Here is a 24,434-nt window from a genome sequence, read left to right as displayed (position 1 = left end):
CTCCTAGGAAACAATTGTTAATATAAAATGCAGTTTGTCAGTGTCCCACCATTCAGCTAGGGTGAATTATCTGGTACCTGGCTGCCACAAGCCTTCTCCTTTGGCCCCCTGTAATGGGGGGTACAAGTGAAGAAAAGCTACTGGGTTCTGGTATTCCTGGAATTTCTCCCCACTGGCCTGCCAGGGTTCTGGTGTCACAATATGGCCCATAACTTGACTCAAGGAGAAAAGGCTCTCCTGAGAAAATAAAATCCAACAGAAATGTACAAGAGACAGAAAGTCCCTCTAATGTGTGCCTCCCAGATTGCCTAGTGTCTTCTCACAATGCTCCCTTCACCAGGAATTTTCTCTCCATTTTTTGTGTTTACACCCTGCCAATCTTACAGACTCCAACTCCCTCTACTTCCCTTTGAAACTTTCAAACTATTACACCTCCCAGCGGTGTCTTTCTTTAATAAAAAAGAGCACAGTCAGAATTCATTATCTCTGAATCATTGAAATACCACACTCACCCACACAAAAAGATAAACACACACTCCAACAGTGTGAGCTACCTCAATGAACTGTGCCATATTTCAAGCCAGAAACCTAGTGGTCATCCTCTCCTGCCTTTTAACTCCCCAGTGCCTTCAGCAGTCACAAAGCTTGATCAGCCTTCCTCTGAAGTATCTCTTGAATCTGGCCTTTCATGTCCATCCATCCCCAATACAACCCCTTATAAGTTACCTTCAGTTCAGTTTATCTTTCCCAAATCACCCATTCCAACATATTATCCAAAATTTAATCAAAATGATCTTAATAAATTGCAAATCAGATTGTATATCTTTTCTGAATAAAACATTTCAGTGATTCTCTTTGTTCTCATGTCATGTGACTCAATTTCTTTACCTAGGTTATGAGGCTCTGCAAAATCTGGCCAATGATTGTCTCTAGTTAGCTTTCTTTCTTGACATTTTGCCAAGTCATGCTTACTACCAGACTTCTGTAAATTCTAGAAGCTGTGCCTGAATACTCTTCTCCTTGTCCATTGACTAGCTAACTTTCACGTATTCTTTCTAATGCAGCTTAGATACTTCTTCAAAACTCCTACTGGAACCTCCCTATACCACTACACATGTTCTTCCTGTGTGGCAATCCTTTATAACCATTATTTTATGGAGACAGAGCTCTAAGTTGCAAACAATGAAATCAACTTTAGTTAATCAAACTAGCACACAATCTCTGATTAGGGAGCTAACAATCTCTGGAATGACTGAAGAATGGGGTTTGGAGATTATCAGGCCAGTAATAACGTGCCCAGAAGCTCCACTGTAGAATGACTCCAGCGCAGGAACAACAGTTGCCTTGGATGAGCAGAAACACCATTGACAGTGGGCTCTGAGGCTACTGCTGAGATCACTAACCTGGTCTCTGATTGGTGGAGCTCAGGTCACATGCCTGCACCCTCACTACAAGGCAGCCTGAGGAAGTTCCATCTTCTATTTTGAGGAGTTTCCAAATTAATTGTTATACAGTTTTGTCCTAGGGAAGGTAGCCATAACCATTTATCAATTTTAAAATGGTTAATGAGTTTCTCAGAAACTCTTAAAGTTGTCAGCTGGTATAGTAAATATCTTGTTTGTTTCTGGGGATTCTTTGGGAAGTACCATGTCTGTGCTGGCAAACAATTCAGGTCTAATAAAGAAGTGTGGACATATACATGAAATAGTGTTGTGTACTATATACTCTCTGAGTGCAGAAGACATGCAAATGGCCAGGAAGGTGAGGTGAAGCATTAGTGTCAAGCCAGGATATGAAAAGCATTTTATCCTCAGCAAATCTAAAGGACATAGCTATAGTCCTCAGCCTGGTTAGAACTGGGCAGGCACTGAATGGGGTCAATAGGTGACCAGAGAGGGTTACAGGTGCCCCAATGTGCTTCCGTTACACTCCACATTTCTCCAACCATAGCACTTACACAATTTTCTTGAATAGTTTATTAGTTTTCTGTTACCCTTGAAGAGTTACAAGATCTGTGAAAATAGGGACTGTGCCCATCTCTGGTCCATACACAATGTATAATAGATATTTTTTAAAAGTAAGGGAATGGATAAATGAATGAGGGTGCAGGTGAGAGCACAGAGAGGATCAGGGGAGCTGAAAACCGGAGGACAGAGCCAAGGTCTGCTGGGGTGACCTGGATCAGCTCAGGCCTGATGCTGACCACTGCCACACAGCTCCTTTCTTTCTAATCCACTTCTCCTCCTCTTTGGGAAGGATTGAGGTCTCTGGAAAATAGCCCAAAAAACTGTTATGGGAACGGCAAGCCCAAATAATGCTCAAGCACCAGGAGGATGTGAGTGCTGAAAGCCACTTCTGTTCTCTTCCCTCAGCAAAGGGGGTGTGAAAGGGTTCTCAGAGCCATTACTCCTTTTTGGAGGATTTAGAAGGCATATAAAGGGCCCTGCTTCCTCATTCTGCAGCTGGTGCCAGAACTCTCGATCCTCTGCTGAGAGAAAATGTCCATCCAGTAAGTATCGCTGGGAGATTTCTTTTAAATATCTTAGTGGGTTGAGGGTAAATGGACCATTTCAAGAGCTTCCGAAGAGGACTGATGGCCTGTTTAGGGAAGGCCATGAGTTTTGGTGAGGCCATTTCCTCCTATTTATATATTAAAGTAAATACCCAGAACTCAAGTATAAATTACAGGTGGGTCTCTGTGACTTAGAATGGCCCGTGGAAGCAGCTGTGAGCATGAGGATTTCAATAAGGCAGACCTGGGTTCCACTTCTCGCCCAACCATTTCCTAGCTATGTGATTTAAGAAAAATTAGTTAATATTTTAAAGTCAAGGGTTTTCCATACATAAACTGAGTATACCAATAGTACTTACCCCATTGTGTTATGAGAATTAAATGAGCTCATAACATGCGCAGTTGTTTTTTATGGTGTGTGGCATGTAGTAAGTGCTTAATAAAAGATAACTATCATAATTAAGGAGTTTGGTCAGAACGCCCACTCTAAGAAGTTATAAAATGGAGCCAAAGTGAGGAGAAAGAAAATAAGCAAAATATAAAACTAATTTTAAAAAATACTGTAGCTCTTGGGGATTGATGAGGACCTGAGATAACAGCAAGGGATGCGGGAAAAATATGCGTGAAGAGCAAAGGATGAGATACTGGCCCAAAAAGCCGTATTCTCCAACCTCAGGAGAGAAGGAAATGAGACTGTCTGTGAGGCAAGAGAACCAAGATGCAGTAAGTGGGGAGTATCAGCAGGGCAGCGCAATCCCATGGGAAGGACTCTGTTAGGAAGAGAAGTGTTAACAGCAGGTTTAGTTAATTTATCTTCAGAAATATGGGAAAACTGCAAATGGCAAGACTAAGTCCACTGTGACATTAAAAGGGAGGTCATTTCCCCAAACATTAAAGAAAGAGCATTGACCTGGGCCCCTATTACAAACTTGAGTATGTTTCTATTTCCCCAAGCACCATGTGCCTCCTTAGCAGAAGCTGGAATGGTAGCATATGCTGGCCTTGAGCCAGAGAGCACCTTTCATCCTGGGACTCTGCCGCTGCCTTCCTGGACTTCTTGGAGTATAACATAGGCTTCCTCCTCATTATTCCACATTTCAGAGTGGAGCACCCTGCTGGTGGTTACAAGAAACTGTTCGAAACTGTGGAGGAACTCTCCTCTCCACTCACAGCTCACGTTACAGGTCAGTCTCACCAGTCTTGCAGGTATTCTCTTTTTGCCGTCGAGGTCTCTCTTCTTTCTTTCTTTTTATTCATTGGCACCTCTCCTTACTGGCTCCCCTAATGGCTACAGAAGGTAATCTGGAGGCCCAGGATGTCTATAACCAGAACTCATTTTCTGTCATTTACCTTTTCTTTATGTCTCTAATGTAGAAAAGTGTTACCCGTCTGGAATTCCTTGAGGACTAGGGCTCTAACTTTGTCATGTTTAAACTGTCCATGCCATGCCAGCTCCGTGTCTGGTACATAGTAAAGGCCCTATAAATGTCTGTTCTGTCAGTATGTGGATGAATGAGGGCCTGGTGACAAGCATCTGGAAATATTACATTAAAGGGTGGTAGGTTTTATGTCCATTATATTGGAAGAGTCTTGGTTCTGGAGTTGGGCAAATGTGGGTGCTAACGGCAGCTCTAGCATTTTAGTAGCTGTGAATCCTACAGGTTACTTGAATTTTCTGAGCCTAAATTCCTTCACCTATGAAAGAACAAATTTTACCTCATAGGGATATTGTAAAAATGAAATGAGATGGCATAAATAGAAAGAAACAGAGTTTTGAAATAGAGTGATCAACAAGTAGTAATTAGGACAAGTATTATCATTATCCAAAGATATCATATAACCCGTAGAGCAACCCAGCGTAGACATGGTGTTAAGGGAAGGACCAAGGCTTGGTGTGAGAAACTGGGTGAATCTCTTTGTTGGGAATTGTCCTGCCTGGTTTCAGGGACCGCAACCTCATGGACAGGCGAGAGAGCCCCAAGTGAAACTGAGCAGGGAAGCCTTGGGAAAATAGGCCACTTAGGAGACAAAACTTGTGCCTTGCATCACCCTGCTTGGCCCCAGAGGATGGCTGGTTAGTCAATGACGAGTTAAGACCTCTCTATGGCAAGGGCAGCCTAAGATAGGCACAGTTGCATAGAGGCTATTAGGGAAGGACTTGGAGGACTTGGAGGACTTGGAGGAAGGGGAAAAAGACCCTCAACCCTCAGCTTTGATATGGCTGGAGTCCTCATTCTATCTGGAAGAAGTCTCCTTATCCTTGGGAGGCTCTGCCCCATCCACCTGGCTCGGGCTTGAAACAATACTAAAGGCAGGTACAGCCCTAAACTGGATCGGGCGGTTCCTGGGGATAATTAGGCCTAGAAAAGGAATGCATTAAATCCTAAGAATTTTACTTTGCTAAGAATGCCTTTGAGTTAATGAGTACTGATGTTTGGTGTTGAGCTTGGAAGTGATCAGTTTCAGAGCTGAGTGGCCACCACCCCAACCTGAGGCAAATCTCTTGTGTTCCTTCCATTGTTATCCATGATCTCTATTTGTTTTCTGTAAACATAGCCTTTTGACATTAATTGATGAACTTTCCATTCATACCTTGTGGTTCTCAATAAAAGCCTCTTCAAGAGAAGGGCTAGGGGCCTTCTCCACTCAAGGGAAGTGCCACCCTTTTCCTCTTGCAGACCGAGAGAAAAGCGTCTGGAATGACTTATTTTATTTCCCCATCTGTGATGACCCGGAGGGTACTGTGAGGGACAGAGTCCACCCTCTACCACAGCTGGCACCTGAGCAGAGACCCTCAGATCCAGAGCCTCCTTCATCTCTTTCCCCAAGTTTCCTCTTCTGGAAAACAGAAGGGATGAGCCAAATGCTAACTAGATTCTGCTGCTAACAATATAGGTTCTAACCATTAAATTAATGCTCTGCCTTTTAGTAAAGTCTTGCCTTCTTAAAGATTTTATCAGTCATGTAAAATCTTTATCAAGTAGGTTGCTAAAATTGAGCTATAAAAAATAATCCTTTTGTTTTTTAAAAAAAGATAGAAACATTGGTAAGGATTAAGCAAACACTGCTAAACACTGAATTTTCAAAGGACAAAAGGGCACAAATGTAGTTGCTTAAACTGAAAGGTCTTAAGGTCTTTCTTGTGTGCCCCCCATTTTGCAGACTGAGGCCTGGAGAAGATACATGAAAATCCTGGACCAGAATCCCTAACACCCCACCCTGTTCACTTTCTGCTACAGAAGGTTGACTTCACCTGGACAGTGGTACATGCCCTCAAAGGAATATAGTTCTAGATTTTAAAAGGCCAATATTCTCTTTGGTGCATTTAAATGATTTTTCTATAGACCTGTCATTTTTTGGTGCCTTGATCCCTCTTCTTAATCCATCCTTTCTACCCCTATTGTATCAAATTATATCAAGATATTTGAAATTCTTCTTAAAAGTGGGATGTTAGAAATTGGCAAATGTATTGGTATCTGGGGAAATCTGTTAGGGAGAGAATCCCGTTCCCCTCATGATACTTTTCCCTGTCTCCTTCCAACCCTGCATCCAGCCTTTGAGGCATTGCCACATTTTCTCTTACTTAGTCTCCTAAAGAAAAGAGCATTGCCCAGCAGGCATTGCCTAAGTGCTGCCCAGCATGAGAGCTGGGAATAAAAATCACCGCAGGGCTTTTAAAGAAGAGGGTGCCCATTCAGGCTGCTGACATCATCACTGTGCCTGACCAGGGACAGCCCAGCCTAGGGCAGGAGAAAGAAGCAACGTTCTGTGTCTCCCATTCATCACAGGCAGGATCCCCCTGTGGCTCGCAGGCAGTCTCCTTCGATGTGGGCCAGGACTCTTTGAAGTTGGATCTGAGCCATTTTACCATCTGTTTGACGGGCAAGCTCTCCTGCACAAGTTTGACTTTAAAGAAGGACATGTCACATACCATAGAAGGTAAAGCACTAGGCCCCACTCCCCCTGCTAGGGATGGGACCTAGTCCAGCTCCTCCTATGGGCTTTCAACCTTCTGAACCCAAGAGAGGACTTCTAGTCCCCTCTCAATCCACTTGGGCAAGTGCATCTCCATGGACACCCAGGAACTGTGCTATGGGATAAAGGAGAAACTAAGGACTTGCTAGGCCTTTGGGGTCCAACATGCTTGGCTTCAAATCCTGTATCCACCAGATACCTTTGGCAACCTTTGGTAACATGTTACTATTGATATCTAATTCTCGGTTTTGTCACCTCTTAAATGAGATATAATAGAATCTACTTCCTGGTTCATAATAAGGAGTAAATAAGAACACAGGCCTAGCACATGGAAAATATTCAGTAACAATATTATTACAGTTATTGTTATGTTACTAGATCTTCGAGTCTCTTGACTACTTCCTTTTTTATTTTTTTAAAAAAAAAAGGCCACAGGGAAGGAGAGAGGAGTGCCAAAACAGAGCTAAGGACCAAATATGTGATAATGAAACAAGAAAGAGAAGTTTCCTAAAAATAGGAGATTGTTGCTAAAAGGCTTGAAGGCCTAAGCCAGAGATTTTTCAATCAGTGTGCCACAAGAATTTTTAAAACATTCAATACCTGACTTTTTAGTCAGGGGCATTGACCTTTTATCCCTTAGATTGTCAGATTGAAATGATGACAGCCAACACAATTTTGACTGAATCAAAATTATACTTATTTTTTTTTGTCAGATTGGCAGAAAATATAATATGCTTTTGGTGTGCTGCAGAACTTTAATAATCAGTTTATGTGTGCCGTGAGATGAAAGAGGTTAAACATCACTGACCTAAGCCATAACTCTAGAAAGCACCTATTAATACACAGTAAAAATTTGTCTTTTGCTTTAATATTCTGGCCCAATGGTGGCTTTGTTGATCACCACAGATGTCAGGCATTTGAAAAAGACATCAAAAGGAAGAGTAAACAGAGGCTTAAAATAGTCACAATGATTTGGATGATAAAAGAGAAAAAGAACATGTGAAGCAAAAAATTAGCTATGAAAAAGCATGTTTTGAAGGTCAGACAAAGCTTTCTTATGCCTTCTAAAGATCTTGGTTTCATTTTTTCATCTTCATGACTTTATTTCTTAATCTATGAAATTTTATATCTATGAAATTATTATGTGGGTTGGAGGAAAGGTAAAAATCAGATTTTAACTGGCTCTCCTCATGAGAAACCCTAGGCCATGTATGCCATCTCGTCTGGGATATGGGTAAGGAGGTCTGCGGGTGCAGGAGACCGGACTGAAGAACACCTACTTCTCAAGGTAGCAAAATAAATTTTAAAATTGAAGAAAAACACAAGAGAGGCATGAGGGAGATCGAAAGGAATATAATTCAGCATACTATGTCCTATAATCCCCTCTCAGTTTAGGATGGTAGGTTACAGGCCACAGGAAGTCATATGTCCTATATCAGCTACCATGGGGACTGCATGGTATGATACGGAAAATGCATGTTTTCCAACTCTGGCCAACTTGAGCTGTAACCCAGCTTGGCCACAAATGCCAATCACTTAACTACTCTGAGCCTTGAGTTCTTCATCTGTCACTGTGGGATTTATATAAATTTAAGCTCATGGCACATTGTCCCTCCCTTGGTCACCAGGAGAAAGTGACCTGACAATATTCTTCATTCTTTATGTTGTGGATTTATGATTCTGATTCAATAAGGGCACCAGAACGACCATTCTTAGCTCCACAAGGACTACACTGATTGCCCCTGTCTATGACCCTTTCCTATGTCTTCATGTCCTTCAGGTTCATCCGCACTGATGCTTACGTACGGGCAATGACGGAGAAAAGGATTGTCGTAACGGAATTTGGCACCTGTGCTTTCCCAGATCCCTGCAAGAATATATTTTCCAGGTCACTGAAACCCAGCTGCATGTTGTTAAAGATACTTTGCATTAGCTCCTTTTATCTTATGGTTTGTATGTTACTGCACTAAAAATACATTTGCTTCTGCAGGTTTTTTTCTTACTTTCGAGGAGTAGAGATTACTGACAATGCCCTTGTTAATGTCTACCCAGTGGGGGAAGATTATTATGCCTGCACAGAGACCAACTTCATCACAAAGATTAATCCCGAGACTTTGGAGACTATTAAGCAGGTAGGATACTGTGCTCAGGCAACATTGCTTAAGAATTTAGAATTGCAACTTAGAAGTAATCAACTGTGCAATTTGGCAGACAGAACACGAGAGCTAGACAGATTTTCAAATCCTTGCTTTGTCATCAACTACTAGAAATGTGACATAGGGCAAACTCTGTTTCTCCTTCAATGAAATTTTAAACACTTATTATATGGATTAAAAGAAAACCTTATAAAATGCCTAACATGTGTATTCATTCATTTGTAACATATATTTTTGAGTCCCCAACATGTACCAGAACTTATGTTGGGTACAAAGGATACATCAATATGTAAAACAATATGGTCCCTGCCCTTACTGGCTTTTATAAGCTAGCATGGACCCTGTACAACATTGGCTGTTCAAAAAAATTATAGCTATTAATATTGAAAACCCTGCTATTCATGATTCCAGGCAAGTATGTTGCACCAATTTGCCCCTTGCAGATACTTATTAGAAATAAAGTTATATTTTAAATAAAATAGCATAGAGAAAAATATTAGCAATATTAGAAAGTGACAAATTTTGCTGACAACTCACAATCTTAATGCAGCACTCAATAACATAAACCCACATAATCAACCAATATTTATTAAGATGTAACTATTTGAAGGCATTGTTCTAGTCCTCAGAAAGCTTAACATCTGAATGGAGAAATCAAACAAATGCACAACATAGCTCTAATAGGACACACAATGAGATGAGTCCTTTAGGAGAAGGAAAATCTTCCATGAAAGCACAGAGAAGAAAGAGGTTACTTCTGACCATAGATAGGGACTGTAAGGTGGCACAGATCAAGGAAGATCAAAAAAACTTGCATTTGAGTTAGAAGTTAAAGGAGAGGAACAACTTCAATGAATTTGGAGAAACGATATTTCAGGTAAAGGGAATAGCATAATCAAAGGGTGAGAGGAAGGAAAATAAAGGATATGTTCATGGAAACTAAGAATCATTTCTTTGGCCAGACTGGCAGAATGTCTCAATGGGGGAGCTAGTAGCATTGGGCAGGACTGCCCCACACATTGCACGGGCGTCCCTGGTCCCATCCACTAAGTACCAGTCTTGTCCTGAATCGTTATGTAAACCCAAAGTGTTCCCAACATTTCCAACCCTCCCCCTAAGGGGCAATGTCACTCCCAGTTGAGAGCCAGTGATCTGGCGCACGCAATGTCAAGGGGAATAGTGGGAGGCAGGGCAGGATGAAATTACATGTTTGAATAATGGACAAAAATTTGGAATAAGTCGTTTAGTTAAGTGGAAGGTACTGAAAGCTTTTGCTCAGAGAAGGGATATAAGCAGAGCTGTCTGTGCTATAGGATATTCAGTCTGCCATGGTTAAGCTGTATGGGAGGGCACTATAGATAAGCAAGCTAAGAGACCAGTTAGGTGGAATTCAAGACCAGAAATTTAGTTGTAGTAGAAATAGAAAGGAAAAATAGTTCCAACACGGGGTCTCAATGTCACAAGCTGATTTATACTCTCAACAGACTTTACTAAGGCTTAACATACTCTCAATTGCTCTTCATTTTTGATTTATGTTTGTAACCACATGTAAGTATGTGTGTAGATCATCTAGTGAAGAAATGAAGGGGACTCTGATAGTGAATCTGTATTCCAACTACCATGTGATTTAATTGGAAATATAAACTTCATGATATGGCTCCAGAATAGACTTTGTTAAGGATTAGGTTCCATTGTGAACAGCATTGTACCCTGATTTCATGGAAAAACATAGTTTTTAAAACTTAATTTTGTTTTGTTTACTATTACTCAGACAACTTCTTAATTAGTGCCTTTGCTTCCTGCCTGATTTCTTAAAACTAACTTCCTTACTTCAGTAGAAGCAACTTTTCTAAAATGCAAGCATGAATGTGTTGCTCCCTCTAGGGCACCCATAGTTCCCACTATAAAGTCCAAACCAGGGCCTTCATGCCTGGCCCGTCCTTATTCTGCTGTTCCCTTCTCTATGCATGCCTTTCATGGCTGCCACGTTGATGACTAGGAATTCCCAAACAGCACGCTATTTTACAACTCTGGGCCTGCACATTAGGGTTTCCACTCCCTGGGACATGGTGTCATTCTTCTTTAGATGAATAACTTTAATTCATCTTTCAAGCATTAGTTGGAGTAATCACCCTTGGGAAGTCCTCCCTAACCTCCCAGTCTGGGTTAGCTGGTCTTTCTCTACAGATACCATCATTCACTAACAGCATCTATATATACCATCTTATTGTCTTCCACAGTGCTGTCAAATAGAACTTTATACGATGACAGTAGTGTTTTATGTCTGCATTGTCCAAGTGCTGCTGTGCACTTGAAATGTGGCTAATGTTACATAGGAACTGAATTTGAAGTTTTATCTACTTATAATTAATTTATATTTAAATTGCTACATGAGGCTACAATGTTAGTCAGCACAAGTCTGGACTGAAGTTCTTGAATGCCAGGACTGTCTCCCTTTCTAGTCCCTGGCACAGTACCTGGCATACAATGGAAGCTCAGTTAGTACTTGATGACTGACTGACTGACTGAATGAATGAACAAATGTCTCAGCTATTACTGAAGTAAAGATGTTAAAAACTCTCTATGCTTTGAAAGATATTCTTCTAAACAAATAGAAAAAAATTTGGTTAGACAAATATACACTCCATCAATTATTCATTCAATAAATGTTTACTAAGCAGGTCCCAGGCAGAACATTCTAGCACTGATTTTGCCAACATATAGCTCTGTGTCCTTGAAAAGTCATTTGACCTCGCTGGGACCTCAATCTCTCCGTCTGTAAACCAAGAGTTTTGAGCTAGATTTGCGGTTCCTGAATTTTTTATGAGACTCCAAATTGAATTAAAGGGCTAAATCCTTTCTCCAAAAATATTTGCATTTAATTCCAGGAGGTTCATGGTTCCCTGAAATCTATTTAGGTTAAGACTTTCTATACTAGATGAATCCTGGGATTCCTTACAATTCCAGTTTCATTCTCTGTGCAAGACCCTGGATTTGATTTTCAGGTTGTATCACACAAGACTGCTATTTTTATAAAATTAAGATTATTAAATATTAGCGATTTCATACAATTTATCTAACATAATGTAGGGGAATATAATGAAGTCCTATGATTCAAATTTATCAATGTTTGGGGACAACCTGCATGTACAAAAGGAAAATAACTAACCAGAGCAGTGCATCGCATTCATCGATTAAAGGGCACAGTCAGGGAAAACTCCAAGGTTTCAGAGGCATGGAGGTCAGATGAGAGCTCTGCACTGAAGATGGGAATTCAGGCAGGCTTCAAAAAGGGTAGGGCCCAGAGGGACAAAAAGAAAGAGAAAGTGCACTCCAAGTGAGGGTATAAGCAGTAATGGTGAGGTCAAAACCAGAGACCAAAGGTGTGACATTATCTTTCTCTTACCAAAGATGACAGTCGCTCTCCTTCCATAGGTTGATCTTTGCAACTATGTGTCTGTCAATGGGGCCACAGCTCACCCCCACATTGAAAGTGATGGAACTGTTTATAACATTGGCAATTGCTTTGGGAAAAATTTTTCGATTGCTTACAATATTATAAAGATACCTCCATTACAAGCAGGTTAGTTTACTAATTTGACTTTTCCTAAAACAAGTATCTACATTGCATAGATACAGGAAGGTTACTGGAAATACAGGGTGCCAGATCAGAATATCAGGATAGCACAACATACACAGTTAAATTACTCTCAGGTTTCGGGACAGTGGCCCTCACCCCAGCCCTACCAATGACCAAGGGCACGACAGCAGGAAATGACAACTTGAAAATACAGAAAGCAAGAGGCCAAGTTCCATTTCTACAATGTTTCAAATACATGGTATATGATTGGATTTGGTCATATAAGATTTAGAATCAAAAGTAGCAAACATTTATTGAGTGTTCATTCATGATCCAGGCAAAATTAAACTTTTATTCAAACATATGCATATGCATGGCAGCACATACACACATATGATCGTGTACTAAGTATTTTGTGTATGTTTGATTCACAAAACAACAAACAAATCTATTAATTCATATTAATGCTACAGTATGGTAAAGAATATTGGAACAGAAGAGAGATACTCTTTAGAAGGTTACATTCATTCTCCATTCATTGCCAGATATTTGATAACTATCTTGATGACAGAATTATTTGAATATATATAGATTTTTGTTTAGTATTGCTCAGTTTAGTTCTCGAAGTGTAGTCCCACCAGCAACATCACCTGGGAACCTGTTAGAAATATGAATCTTGAGCTCCACTCAAAGCCAACTGAATGAGTAGTCCTGGGAGTGTGCCCACAATCAGGAGTTCAAGAAGCTCTTTATGTGATTTTGATACACCCTAAGGTTTTGAAGACTAGTGACTTAGTAGTAAATGAACATTAACGTGCATAAAAATTACTGAGCGGGGCTAATGGCACAAACCCACATACACTATTCTCTGTTGGCAATTTAAGAGATTTGTGAAAGGTATTGTGGCCATACTCAAGTTTTGCCTTAGTCCCCTAAAAACCCACCTCCAGGAGTAAGATGTGACTCCACTGTGCTCCGCCTGCCACAGCGCTATTAGAGCGCACTTTCCCAAAGCTGCTATTGGAATTCTCCTGAGTGATTGCAGCTTTACATGAAACTTCACTAAGAAATGCCAATGACCAAGAAAATGAACATAAGCTCTGAGAAATCAAGATCTGAAAATGTATGCCTTTGCTTGCATAAGCTGTTCTATGTGCTTTGTATTAAAAAATAATAATCAATAAAAAAAAATTTAAAGGCTGTTCCAAAGCCTTTTAAAACCACTTTATTTCAGACAAGGAAGATCCGATAAGCAAGTCAGAGGTTGTCGTACAATTCCCCTGCAGTGACCGATTCAAGCCATCTTACGTCCATAGGTAATTTGGAAGGCCTATTATGAATCTTCAGGAAAACTTAATTTTAAAGATTTGCCTGCCTTTGGTATCAATACTGATCAGCCTCTTGCAGAAACCTAAATTTAAATGCAATTAATTTCACGTAGGCACTGTTGATTCATGTAACAGAGCATACTTCATGTATATACATTTCTTTGCGGTTTGAGAATATGCCTGATCTATTTACAAGCCCATATGTGTTTCTGAACAGTTTTGGTTTGACTCCAAACTACATTGTTTTTGTGGAGACACCTGTCAAAATTAACCTGTTCAAGTTCCTTTCTTCATGGAGTCTTTGGGGAACCAACTACATGGATTGTTTTGAGTCCAATGAAACCATGGGGGTAAGTCTTACATTTATTTGTCGGGTTTGTCCTGAGGAAGGTAGGTTTCATCATGCACGCTCTTTCCTCTTTAAATGCATCAAAATAGTTTTCTCATTTTCAAGGTCTGGCTTCATATTGCTGACAAAAAAAGAAGAAAGTATCTCAATAACAAATACAGGACATCTTCTTTTAACCTTTTCCATCACATCAATACCTATGAAGACAATGAGTTTCTGATCGTGGATCTCTGTTGCTGGAAAGGGTAAGAAAAGACAGTAGATAAATGTTACACCTCTTAGTTGCTCCTGGAAGTGAAGGGCCTTTTTCAGAGATGCTGCTCTCCATATTTAACCTGAATTATATTCTAAAGTGCAAGAAGTATGCTTCAGTCACAAGATATCATTGAAAAAGCTGTAGAGAGTTTAGGTAATGAGAAACACAAAGTGAACATCAAAACCATGATTAATAATTAAAAACTGATCAAGTTCATGAACCAGACCTAGAAAGATAAGGTTCCAGGACCTGATGCGTGAAGTTAAAATCAACTTTGCTTAACTTGACAAGATTCCTTGGGGGTCCTTGGGCTCCATCCACTCTGGGTTTGGGAAAAAGAAGCCTGCTTTCTTCAAATTAGCCAGATTACTAAGGACAGCGGCCCCTGAAGACACAGACAAAATAGTAATTGAGTATTAGAGGCTGCTGTTATTTAAATATATCCATGAGGCAAGTTTTATTTGTTTGTGTGTTTATTTTTTTATCCATTGTGGGCAGAAGGAAATGGCTTTAATATACCTGGGTCATTAGCAGTTTCTTGGTTGGGGAATGAAGAACAGGCAGGCAGTTTTGCTTTTAAATAGCTTGTATCATCTCTCTAAAATTATTTGTAATTATGTGTGCACATGTTTGACCTCTCATTTTTGCAGGTTTGAATTTGTTTATAACTACCTATATTTAGCCAATTTACGTGAGAACTGGGAAGAGGTGAAGAAAAATGCTAGAAAGGCTCCCCAGCCTGAAGTTAGGCGATATGTACTGCCTTTGAATATTGACAAGGTAACCATCCTCTACACAGATTTCAGATATAACCAGAATATTTCATCTCCCCCAGGATTTATTCTCCTGCTTTATCTTCGTACATAGAGTCCTGACATTTCAGAGCTGAAAGGAACTTTAAAAATAAACTAATCCAACTCCTCTCATTTTACAAATGAGAAAACTGAAGCTCAGAAGAGTGGTAGGACTTAGCAAAAGCCCACTGCAGCAGAGCTAGAGTGAAAACCAGATTTATGATCTGTTTAAATCTCTTACCATTTCATTTACAAGTTCTTTTTAAAATACACTTTCTCAGTGAACAGTACAGACCACTTATGCCCAGGAAATTTTGTCAATAATATAAATAATTTAATTTAAATGATTTGAAATTCTAGAGAGATATAACATCAAAAAGTACCCTTGTAGAGAAATCAGTCCATTATTTTGACTTTCTACAAATCTTCTAAAAATATTACTAGAGGATAAAAATTATTAATAGCTTTACACTGTCATCTTTTTTTCTACTTTTTCTTCTCTTTAATTAGAGATGATCTTTTTAGGCTAGCAGAGTAACATCAAGAATTTTTAGTGTGATGTAAATGCCAGCCAAAAAAAAAAAAAACAACATATAATTTTCACAATCAATACATGAATGTACACTCTCATTTATGTATATATGAATATATACACAAAGTAATATACTTTCATAAGTAGTATACTTTTAAAAGGAGTATAGCTACAAGTAATGTAAAGCATTATATTCAAGGCTTAGATCAGATATGGTGGAAAACGGCTGAATTTAGAATCAGACACTGCAGCTCTTAGGCAAGCTTGTAAACTCGATGAAGATTGGTGGGGGAGGTGGGGGGGGGTTATAGTGGGACATTACAGGTGAAAAAGCTTCTACAGAGACAGGAAGTTTTTTTTAAAAAACAAAACTTCATATGGAAATGTGAAGTAGTTGCTAGGTTCATTCAGAGCATAGGGGAGATGTACATTGGGCAGAGGGACTAGAAAGATAGGTTGGAGTGCTATGGTATGGGGCTTTATAGCCTTTGGGTAGTATATAAATGATAGGAAGCCACTGAAGCTTTAAAGTGTGTTGGGGGAGGGGGTGACATAATCTTTGTTTTAGAAAGGTCACTCTAGTAGCACCGTAGAGAACAGTTCGCAAGGTGGAGCAAGCTAAAAGCTCTGTTAGAGGATTTATGCAATGGGGCTAATAAAAGAGGATAAATATCTATGTGAAGAAAATGGGAACTGAGAGATAATGGAAGGTGCAATGTTGAGAAATATTTAGGAAGTAAAGCCATCAGGAGTTGGTGGCTAATTGCATGAGAGGGCTTAGGGGAAGAAGAAGGAGTTGAAGACAACTTCCTGATTTCTGCCTTGAGCAGTTGAGTGGCTGATGGTGCCATTAGCTAATTGGACATGTAGGTGTAGGAGGATCTGTGTTACAGGAAAAAGAGTGATTTATTTTATACATATTGAGTTTAAGGTAACCAGTGGCCATCCCAGCATAAACGCTCACTAGGCAGCTGGCAAGCACTCTTATCTTCCCCTTATCTCTTCCTCTCTATCCACATATCATTCTCCAAATATCACTCTTTCCACATTCCAAAAAGAAGAAAAAGGATTTTTCTAAATGTGTAGTCATCATTGCCTGAAGAAAACCCACCCAATTATAGAATGGGGAACTTCAGTGATGATGAAAAATGTCTAATATCATCCTAGACCCTGCCTTCTCTTTCTTCCAATACTAAGTTCCATTAAAACACCACATTGTACCAATCATTTCAGTTGGTGCATCAATAGGATACACTTTCAGTTCTCATGGAAATCTTTACCTAGTGTAGCAGGGAACAGCATGGTGATTCAGTGATGATAACACATGTCTGCACAAGATGAGTACGGTAAGGGATGGGTTAATTGCTTTTGTTATTTAGAGAATGAAGCAGTCAAGTTGTTTGGGGAGATTCACACGCCAAAGTCATTGGCTGCATTTTGGTGGAAAAGTTGGGACTGAAGCAGACCAGTTGAAGAGAGGAAGAATAGGTTGAAGAAAGAAGTGGGAGGGGGCAGAAAAGCTGATGGAACCAATTACTATCTAACTGGTTATAACATAAGCAAAAGTAGTGAAATAAATGGGGGATAAAGGATATAAAAGTAGATTGGTAATCTCCAAAGGCTTTAAGGACAAGCAAAATAGTTTGTACTTTATTTGGCAGGTGATGGGGAGATGGTGAAAGTTTTTAAACAGAAAAAAAAATATTCAGAGCTGGTAGACTGGGTATCAACCATACTAACTTTTTATAATTGTCTCTACTACTAAATGTCTACCTTCCCTGAGCAAGTTATTCAATTGCTTTAAAGTGCAGTTGCTTACACTGGAACCTAAGTAAATTGGAGAAAATAATAACTAAGGTCATTTGTAGCTTTAATACTTTGATTTTCTAAAATAAAGCTATGTTGTGTAAAAGTTGTAGTGGAAGTGCAGAAAGGATAGAAATAGAAACCTGGGCTGGGAGACTATTAAAGTCACGCAGGTGAGAAAATGAAATGAGAGTGGGAACAGACAAAGAGACAAAAATGAGAGTCCCTACAGGTAGAATGAAAAGGATCTTGCATTTGATTGAATGGCAGATGAATAAAGTCTTAGACATGCAAAAGACCATAGAGATCCGTTAAGCCTACCTTTCTAGAATAGTGATACCTTTGGAAATAGGGAATGCAATGGGCAGAGCAGGTTGAAAGATAAATATAAACTGTAGGACTCTGAGGAAGGGGGAATGATGGATAAGAAGCCTGACCTCAAGTCAAACAGGCACTGGCTTGGCTAGGGCTTTCTTCTCCGCCTCTCACTAGCCGTGTACTTTGGGCCCAGACTTTTAATCCTTTCAAATTTCCTTTTCTTTATCTATATTAATCTTAAAGAGTTATTGTGATCATAAATATGGTGATATATGTCAATCACTGAATATAGTCCCTGGGACATAGTAAGTATTAAATAAATATTATCATCAGCAGCAAGAACAATAAAATCAGCATCAACAACATCTTCATAAAGAAGTCTTGTAGGCTTTCCTATGTAAATGTATGTCCTTGTTACACAAAACAGGTTTGGAAGAAAAGAGCTGATAGTTTTGGGCATTAAAATGATGATCAGATATAAGAACAAATAGAAGAGACTGCTAGCAGGAAAAAAAAAATCTTAGTATAAGTTTTCTAAAAGAAGTATATAAATTTCTTTATTTAAAAAGTGAGAAATTTGGTAGCCAGAGAATGCCGACAGAAAAGAAAATATGGTCAGGAACAGAATTTGGGAAATATCCAGGTACAGAAAGTGGTAGAAAAAGAGGAGCCAGAAAAAGAAAGAGGAAAAAGTCACTAAAGAACCCTCGTTACATCTAAGAGAGGGTGATGCCAAAAGAACAGGCTCAAACGAGGGCCTCAGGGGTACCCACTGCTACAGACAAGGTGAAAAGGGTAAAGACTCAGGGCGAAACTCCAGATGTGGTGATCTCCAAGGGAGAAGGTGAGAGAGGCAGAAACCAGGTTTTATGGCATTAAAGGTGAGCAATTTGTGAGAATGGGGGAGCAGGTACCAGAGTCTACACTTTTAAAATTTCACAATGGGAAAAAATAGGTCATAAATTAGGGGAAGGAAAGATAATAAACAGATTGAGGGAAGGACTGAAAAGGAAAGAGCCTAAGATGACCAAAGCTTCTAAGTTACTGATTAAGATAATGGTAATAGCTTTAAAATACATCTTTATTATTTTTGAATGATGTACTCAAATGGTCAAAAATCAAAACAATATAAAAAGGCATACAGTAAGAGGTTTCACTAAAATCTTTATCAACACCCATTTCATTCCATTTTCCTCCACTTCTTTGCATAACTTTAAATGTCTTTACTTTTCCTTTGCTTATGCACATCTAAAACTATAAATATATATAATTATTATTTCCTATTCTCTATGCAAAAGTAACTTTCTGTATCCACCATTTTGTTCCATATTTTTTTCATTTAACATTATACACTGAAGGTCTCGTTTTTTTCAACTGCACAATATCACTTTTGTGAGCATCCCTCACTCCCGAGCAACAGAGTTGTTTCTAATCTTTGGCTGTTCCAGATAATGTCACAACGAATATCTGTGTGTGTGTGCTATTTCATAGGTGTACAGATATATTTTCAGATGTGAGATTGCTGGGTCAAAGGATAAATGCATCTTTAAAAAAAAAGTGGGGGAAGAGTGAAAAGCAAGAGATAGTTTTTTTAAAGAGTTACATATCTCTTACATTAAAAACCTAATTTAATAATAGGATAATGACAGAATGAAGTAATTAAACTTACAATCACACAAATAATAATTACACTCAGGCATTTGAACTTCCTGTATGAATATAAAAATATTTCTTTATACACACACCACTCTCTTCTTCCCAACATCACCAACATGTGCCTTTCACAAAATCTCATGAAATCCATTCCTCTATTTACTCCTCACCTCAAATCCACTTCTCTATCCTGAAAATCCTCCTCCATTCCCTTTTAATTCATAATACATCACCGTCCTCTCCTCAAAATATCCCCTACTCCCTCTTTCTTTTTATAAGAATCTGACTCCCGAGGGCACTGTTCTCTTCAGCAGCAATTTCCAGAGGAGGCGGTTTCTCCTTCTGTGGCCCTTGTACTCCTGGGCCTAGAATTGGGGCAGGTATCCTCTTTGTTCTACTCTGTTGCTTCCCAAACATTGTTCCTTCCATCCACCCTTAAAATCTCCCAATTTTTAATTTCATTTTAGTTCAATGTGTAGCCAAGTGGTATGTTCACATATACATATATACATTTCTCATTATTGTTGTCAGCTATTAACCGCCACTCCCTCTCCCTTCTGGCTCAATGTCAGACTTTCCAGATCTACTTCTGGCTCTCTGTGGTTTTAAGATATACATCAGAGGTGATTCTTTCAACAACCTGGGTTTTCATTTCCTTGACCTTTACCACTGATCCTAACTTCCATTCTATCTCAGCCACTCATTCCCTATACTCATGCCTTTGACATTGGTATTATCTATAACTTCCATGTACTTCATCCATGATCTTAAATTCATGCTTGACACATTCTCACAACCACTTTCAAGATCACTTGCTTTACTGCAATTCTCACCAGGAACTTCGATCTCCTACCTTCCTGCAATCCCTCATTCCATTGGGTACTTATCTTTCCCTCCCTACTGAGGTAAAATTCCATGGTCAATAATTATAATGATACCCTTGTATATAGATCCTTATTTCTTGGGCCTTTTTCTAATTTTATCAAACTCATTTGTCAAAAACACACGTCTAGTTAAATCAAACCCTTAACCCACTTAATGCTTGTACCTCTGAGGCTGAAATTAAGTGTTGAAAACACACAGTCATATTAATTGGTCTGTTAAATACATGACCACACATCTTACCACTACATTTCTCAACTCCATTTATTCTCCCACACTCCTAGTTAAATATTTCACACCCTCCTCTCTTCAAACTTCTAACACCTCCCACCTCCACACTCATTCTCAGCTGATGGCTCTGTTTCCTATTTCACTGAAACAAATGAAAGAAATCAGAAAAGAACGTAGATTTCTGCCACCACATCTACCCACCCACCAGCATCTGTACTCAGACTGAATTACCCATCGTCTTATCCAGAACTAGTCGTTCCTATCCTCGCTCACCCACTCAAGGATATCACACTCAAGCAGTTCTCCCCCTCTTTGCTATATCATCACTCTTCTCCTCTTTTCATTGGATCACTTAAATCACGCTATTATTTTGCCCTCTTACAAAATTTTTCTCTTGATTCCTCTTGCTCCCACCAGCTACTCCCCCAAGTCTCTTTTTGTAGACCTCTTATTTAATGTTGGAAGGCACCAGAACTCAGCCTTTTGTTTTATCTTTTATTTGTAAATTTCCTCCTTTTGTAAAGATCCATGCTTTAAAGCAGCCCACATGTATGTTTTCAGCTTTCCTTTTAACTCAGGGTTCATACATGCTACTGCCAACTCCATGTTTCCATCAGACATCAAATCTTAATAAGACAAACCTAAATTTCTTCTCTTCTCCACCAAAAAGTTTACCCCACTTTCAGTAGTCCCCATCTGTTTCGTGACACCCTTTAATTGCTCAGGCCAGACACCTTGGAGTCATTCTTGACTCTTCTGTTAATTTCATTCCTCTTCCCACCCCATATCCTATATATCAGGAAATCCTCTAGGCCAGCAGTGTCCAACCCACAGCCTGCAGGCCACAGGTGGCTCAGGACGGCTATGAATGTGGCCCAACACAAAACTATAAATTTAACTTAAAACAATATGAGATTCTTCTGTGATTACATGTCGCAATGTATTTAATCTGTGGCCCAAGACAACTCTTCTTCTTCCAGTGTGGCCCAGAGATGCCAAAAGGTTAGACACCCCTTCTAGGCTCTACCTTCCACTTCTCACTGGCTCCAGTGTTACTAGTCTAGTTTGAACCAGTGTTTTCACTTGACCAGACTACTACAAAACAAACTGGTTTCCCTGCATCTACTTTTGCATCCCTCATCCTCCCAAGTCTCAGTACAGCAGCCAGAACATTGCTAACTTCCCCATCTCCTACAATTTTTTCTCAAATGTCACCTTTTCAATGAGGCTCACCCTGACCACCTACTAAAATTACAACTCACCTACACTTCACACTTTTGATCCCCCTTACTCTGCTCTATTTTCTCTCCCCATACTTATGACATATTGTATGCTTTATCTATTAATTATATTTATTGTTTATGCCCCCAAACTGGAATGTAAGCTTCAAGAGGACAGGGGACTACATTCTCTGAAATATCCCACATACCTAGAATAGAGTATAGCATAATACATGTACTCATGTATTTGATACAGATATTACTAAATGAATATGTTCTTAGAGAGGGGGCTCATGGTATCCATTCCTTTTTCATAAGTCATCCGAAAAATCACGTGTGGGTGTGGGAGCAGAGAACCAGAGATCTTAGAAAACATCTGGTCCAGTAGTTTTTCTATTTTCTTCTTTTTAACAGCATAACTATATAACATTTTTCAAATAAAGTCAAGATATACCCTAACTATAATAAAGGTGAACACTGTAAATGGATTCCTAGGGGGTTGAAGCCTCTGTTGTTCCATAGAAAAATACTTTCTTATTGTTTTCCAGAGGCCCTTGCTCAGAGGCCTTTTTCTTTGGGGACAATCTCATTTCACAGAAGAGAAGATTAAAGGCCTAACAGGTTATGTGACTTTCCCACTGACACAGGTCCAGAAGGTTTTCCTAGTCATGTTCCTGGGCTCCCCCTTCTAGGGTTTTTGGCTGCTCTTCCCTATATGTTAACTTAAGAAATAAAAAACTCAGGAGACGAACCTTGGGGAGACTGCAATTACAGCTACTAATTTTTCTTTCCTGCTCACTAAGGTTTCTGTTATCCTCTTTCTTAGGCTGACACAGGCAAGAATTTAGTCACGCTCCCCAACACAACTGCCACTGCAATTCTGTGCAGTGATGAGACCATCTGGCTGGAACCTGAGGTTCTTTTTTCAGGGCCTCGCCAAGGTGAGATGGTAGAGAGAAAAACCTGGCATGAGACAGAACAAAATGTTCCATTCAAAGAAATTAACTGAGTTTTCCTAAGCATGTGCTTTGTTTTGTAGCATTTGAGTTTCCTCAAATCAATTACCAGAAGTATGGTGGGAAACCTTATACTTATGCATATGGACTTGGCTTGAATCACTTTGTTCCAGATAGGGTAATTAATCCATCTTACTGGTATTAAAACAGTACTTTGTCATATGCTAGTCAAGTAAAGCATAATTGATGGATTGATTGATTGGTTGATTTTTCTTTCTTAACAAACAGCTCTGTAAGCTGAATGTCAAAACAAAAGAAAACTGGGTATGGCAAGAGCCCGATTCATATCCATCGGAACCCATCTTTGTTCCTCACCCAGATGCCTTGGAGGAAGATGATGGTAATGAAAGTAGTACATGGGTCTGAACGTTCTCTTTCTACTGGAGCTCATGTAGTTAATTCACTGGGAGAGGAGTCACATAATTATTTCCTAATGTTCAGAAATGATTCTTAACACTACTGAATGTGAACTTATTTAAAAATAAGTTTCATCTTGTGGTCAGGTCCCCTCGATTACTAGGGGAAGAAATGCTAAATCACCATCCAGTGTTTGCTCTAAATGAAGGAGGGAAGAAGGAAAGAGCAGCATGAAGCCTTAAGTTTTTGCTTTTCTTGACTTACATACATTTACGAAAAATAATACAATTCTAAGGAGGGAAATTGAGTATTCTAACAGGTCAAAGAGAATGAGACTGTGGCTTTGTAGCTCTAGTTTTGCTTATTTCTTTTAGTAAACTGGGACCAGAGACACTGCCTATACAAGAGCAACTCAATTATAAAGCATCAGTCTTAGTTAACTATTGATTACCAGGGATTAAATTATGGAAAACCACAGAGAAATGGATAAAATAAAGAATTGTGCAGCCATTTTGTGCTATATGAATTTACACATACAGCCCACCCTGTCCAAACTGCAAAAGGTTTGTTCTCATTTTGTTCGAAGAAGGTAAACTTCCAGCTAGGTCTTAGAAATTATAGAAATAATATAGAGTACTGTTGTCAAAATCTTTTAGTAGACATATTTTGCATTTGTTGCAAGGTTTTTTTTCACAGTAGGTAAAGCAAATGGTATTTCTTATGTTACAGATATGAACACAGATCAATTCACTCAGTACAAATTTAATGAACACCTTCCACATTCTAGTCATTGTAGCAGGCTACCAGGAGATGCCAGTGGGCAAAACAGATGGTCACTCCTTTCCTAGTACTTAGAGCGTAGAGGACATGAAGTGTTTACAGACCCTTTGGGATGCTCTCACAGTGGGGTGGCTGAAGAGTCAAATCAAAATATCAAGCCATATGTTCTTTTTTACTTGTCAATGTAATACCTCCTATATTATTTCAATGTCATTTAATGTATGTCCCTGGACATTTAAAAAAAAATTCATCATTGCCTTATTTACTTCTGATTAACAGGTGTGGTTCTGAGTGTGGTGGTGAGTCCCGGAGCAGGACAGAAGCCCGCTTACCTCCTGATTCTGAATGCCAAGGACTTGAGTGAAGTTGCCAGGGCTGAAGTGGAGATTAACATCCCTGTCACCTTTCATGGACTGTTCAAAAAATCCTAAGCACATTCTAGCAAGATATGTTTCTGATGACAAAACCAAGAAAAACACCGTCAGGTCTGCAATCAAATTCTGTTCAGTTTTAGCCTGCTGTATTATGTGGTTTTAGCTTACAGATGCACACTATTTAGCAATGTTTTACAGAAAGCACAGAGCTGAGCAAGCAATTCCTTTTAAAATAAAGTATATATTTAGAAAGTCAGACTTTCTCTGTGAGACAGACCATAACCAAAAAACTCTTTATGTAGTTAGCAATCAAAT

At 39.3% G+C, this 24,434-nt stretch overlaps 1 protein-coding gene across 2 annotated transcripts; it reads left to right on the top strand.

Moving 5' to 3' along the window:
- Nucleotides 1–2,498: 2,498 nt before the first annotated feature.
- On the top strand, nt 2,499–24,176 carry RPE65 (retinoid isomerohydrolase RPE65). Of its 2 annotated transcripts, XM_054572714.1 has the most exons (14): nt 2,499–2,509; nt 3,614–3,696; nt 6,301–6,451; nt 8,268–8,375; nt 8,478–8,619; nt 12,079–12,226; nt 13,458–13,539; nt 13,769–13,901; nt 14,006–14,145; nt 14,807–14,936; nt 22,419–22,533; nt 22,632–22,726; nt 22,837–22,948; nt 24,025–24,176. In XM_054572714.1, exons 1-14 carry the CDS (start codon nt 2,499–2,501, stop codon nt 24,174–24,176), a joined length of 1,602 nt encoding a protein of 533 aa, XP_054428689.1. The 2 variants fall into 2 exon arrangements, with proteins under 2 accessions (XP_054428689.1, XP_054428698.1); XM_054572723.1 differs by lacking the exon at nt 8,268–8,375.
- Nucleotides 24,177–24,434: the final 258 nt, after the last annotated feature.

Source organism: Pteronotus mesoamericanus, unplaced genomic scaffold (assembly GCF_021234165.1).
Source record: "Pteronotus mesoamericanus isolate MK-2021 breed Mesoamerican mustached bat unplaced genomic scaffold, CSHL_Meso_final contig_105, whole genome shotgun sequence".
Classification (NCBI taxonomy): Eukaryota; Metazoa; Chordata; class Mammalia; order Chiroptera; family Mormoopidae; genus Pteronotus; species Pteronotus mesoamericanus.
This window is presented reverse-complemented; position numbering and strand designations above follow the sequence as displayed.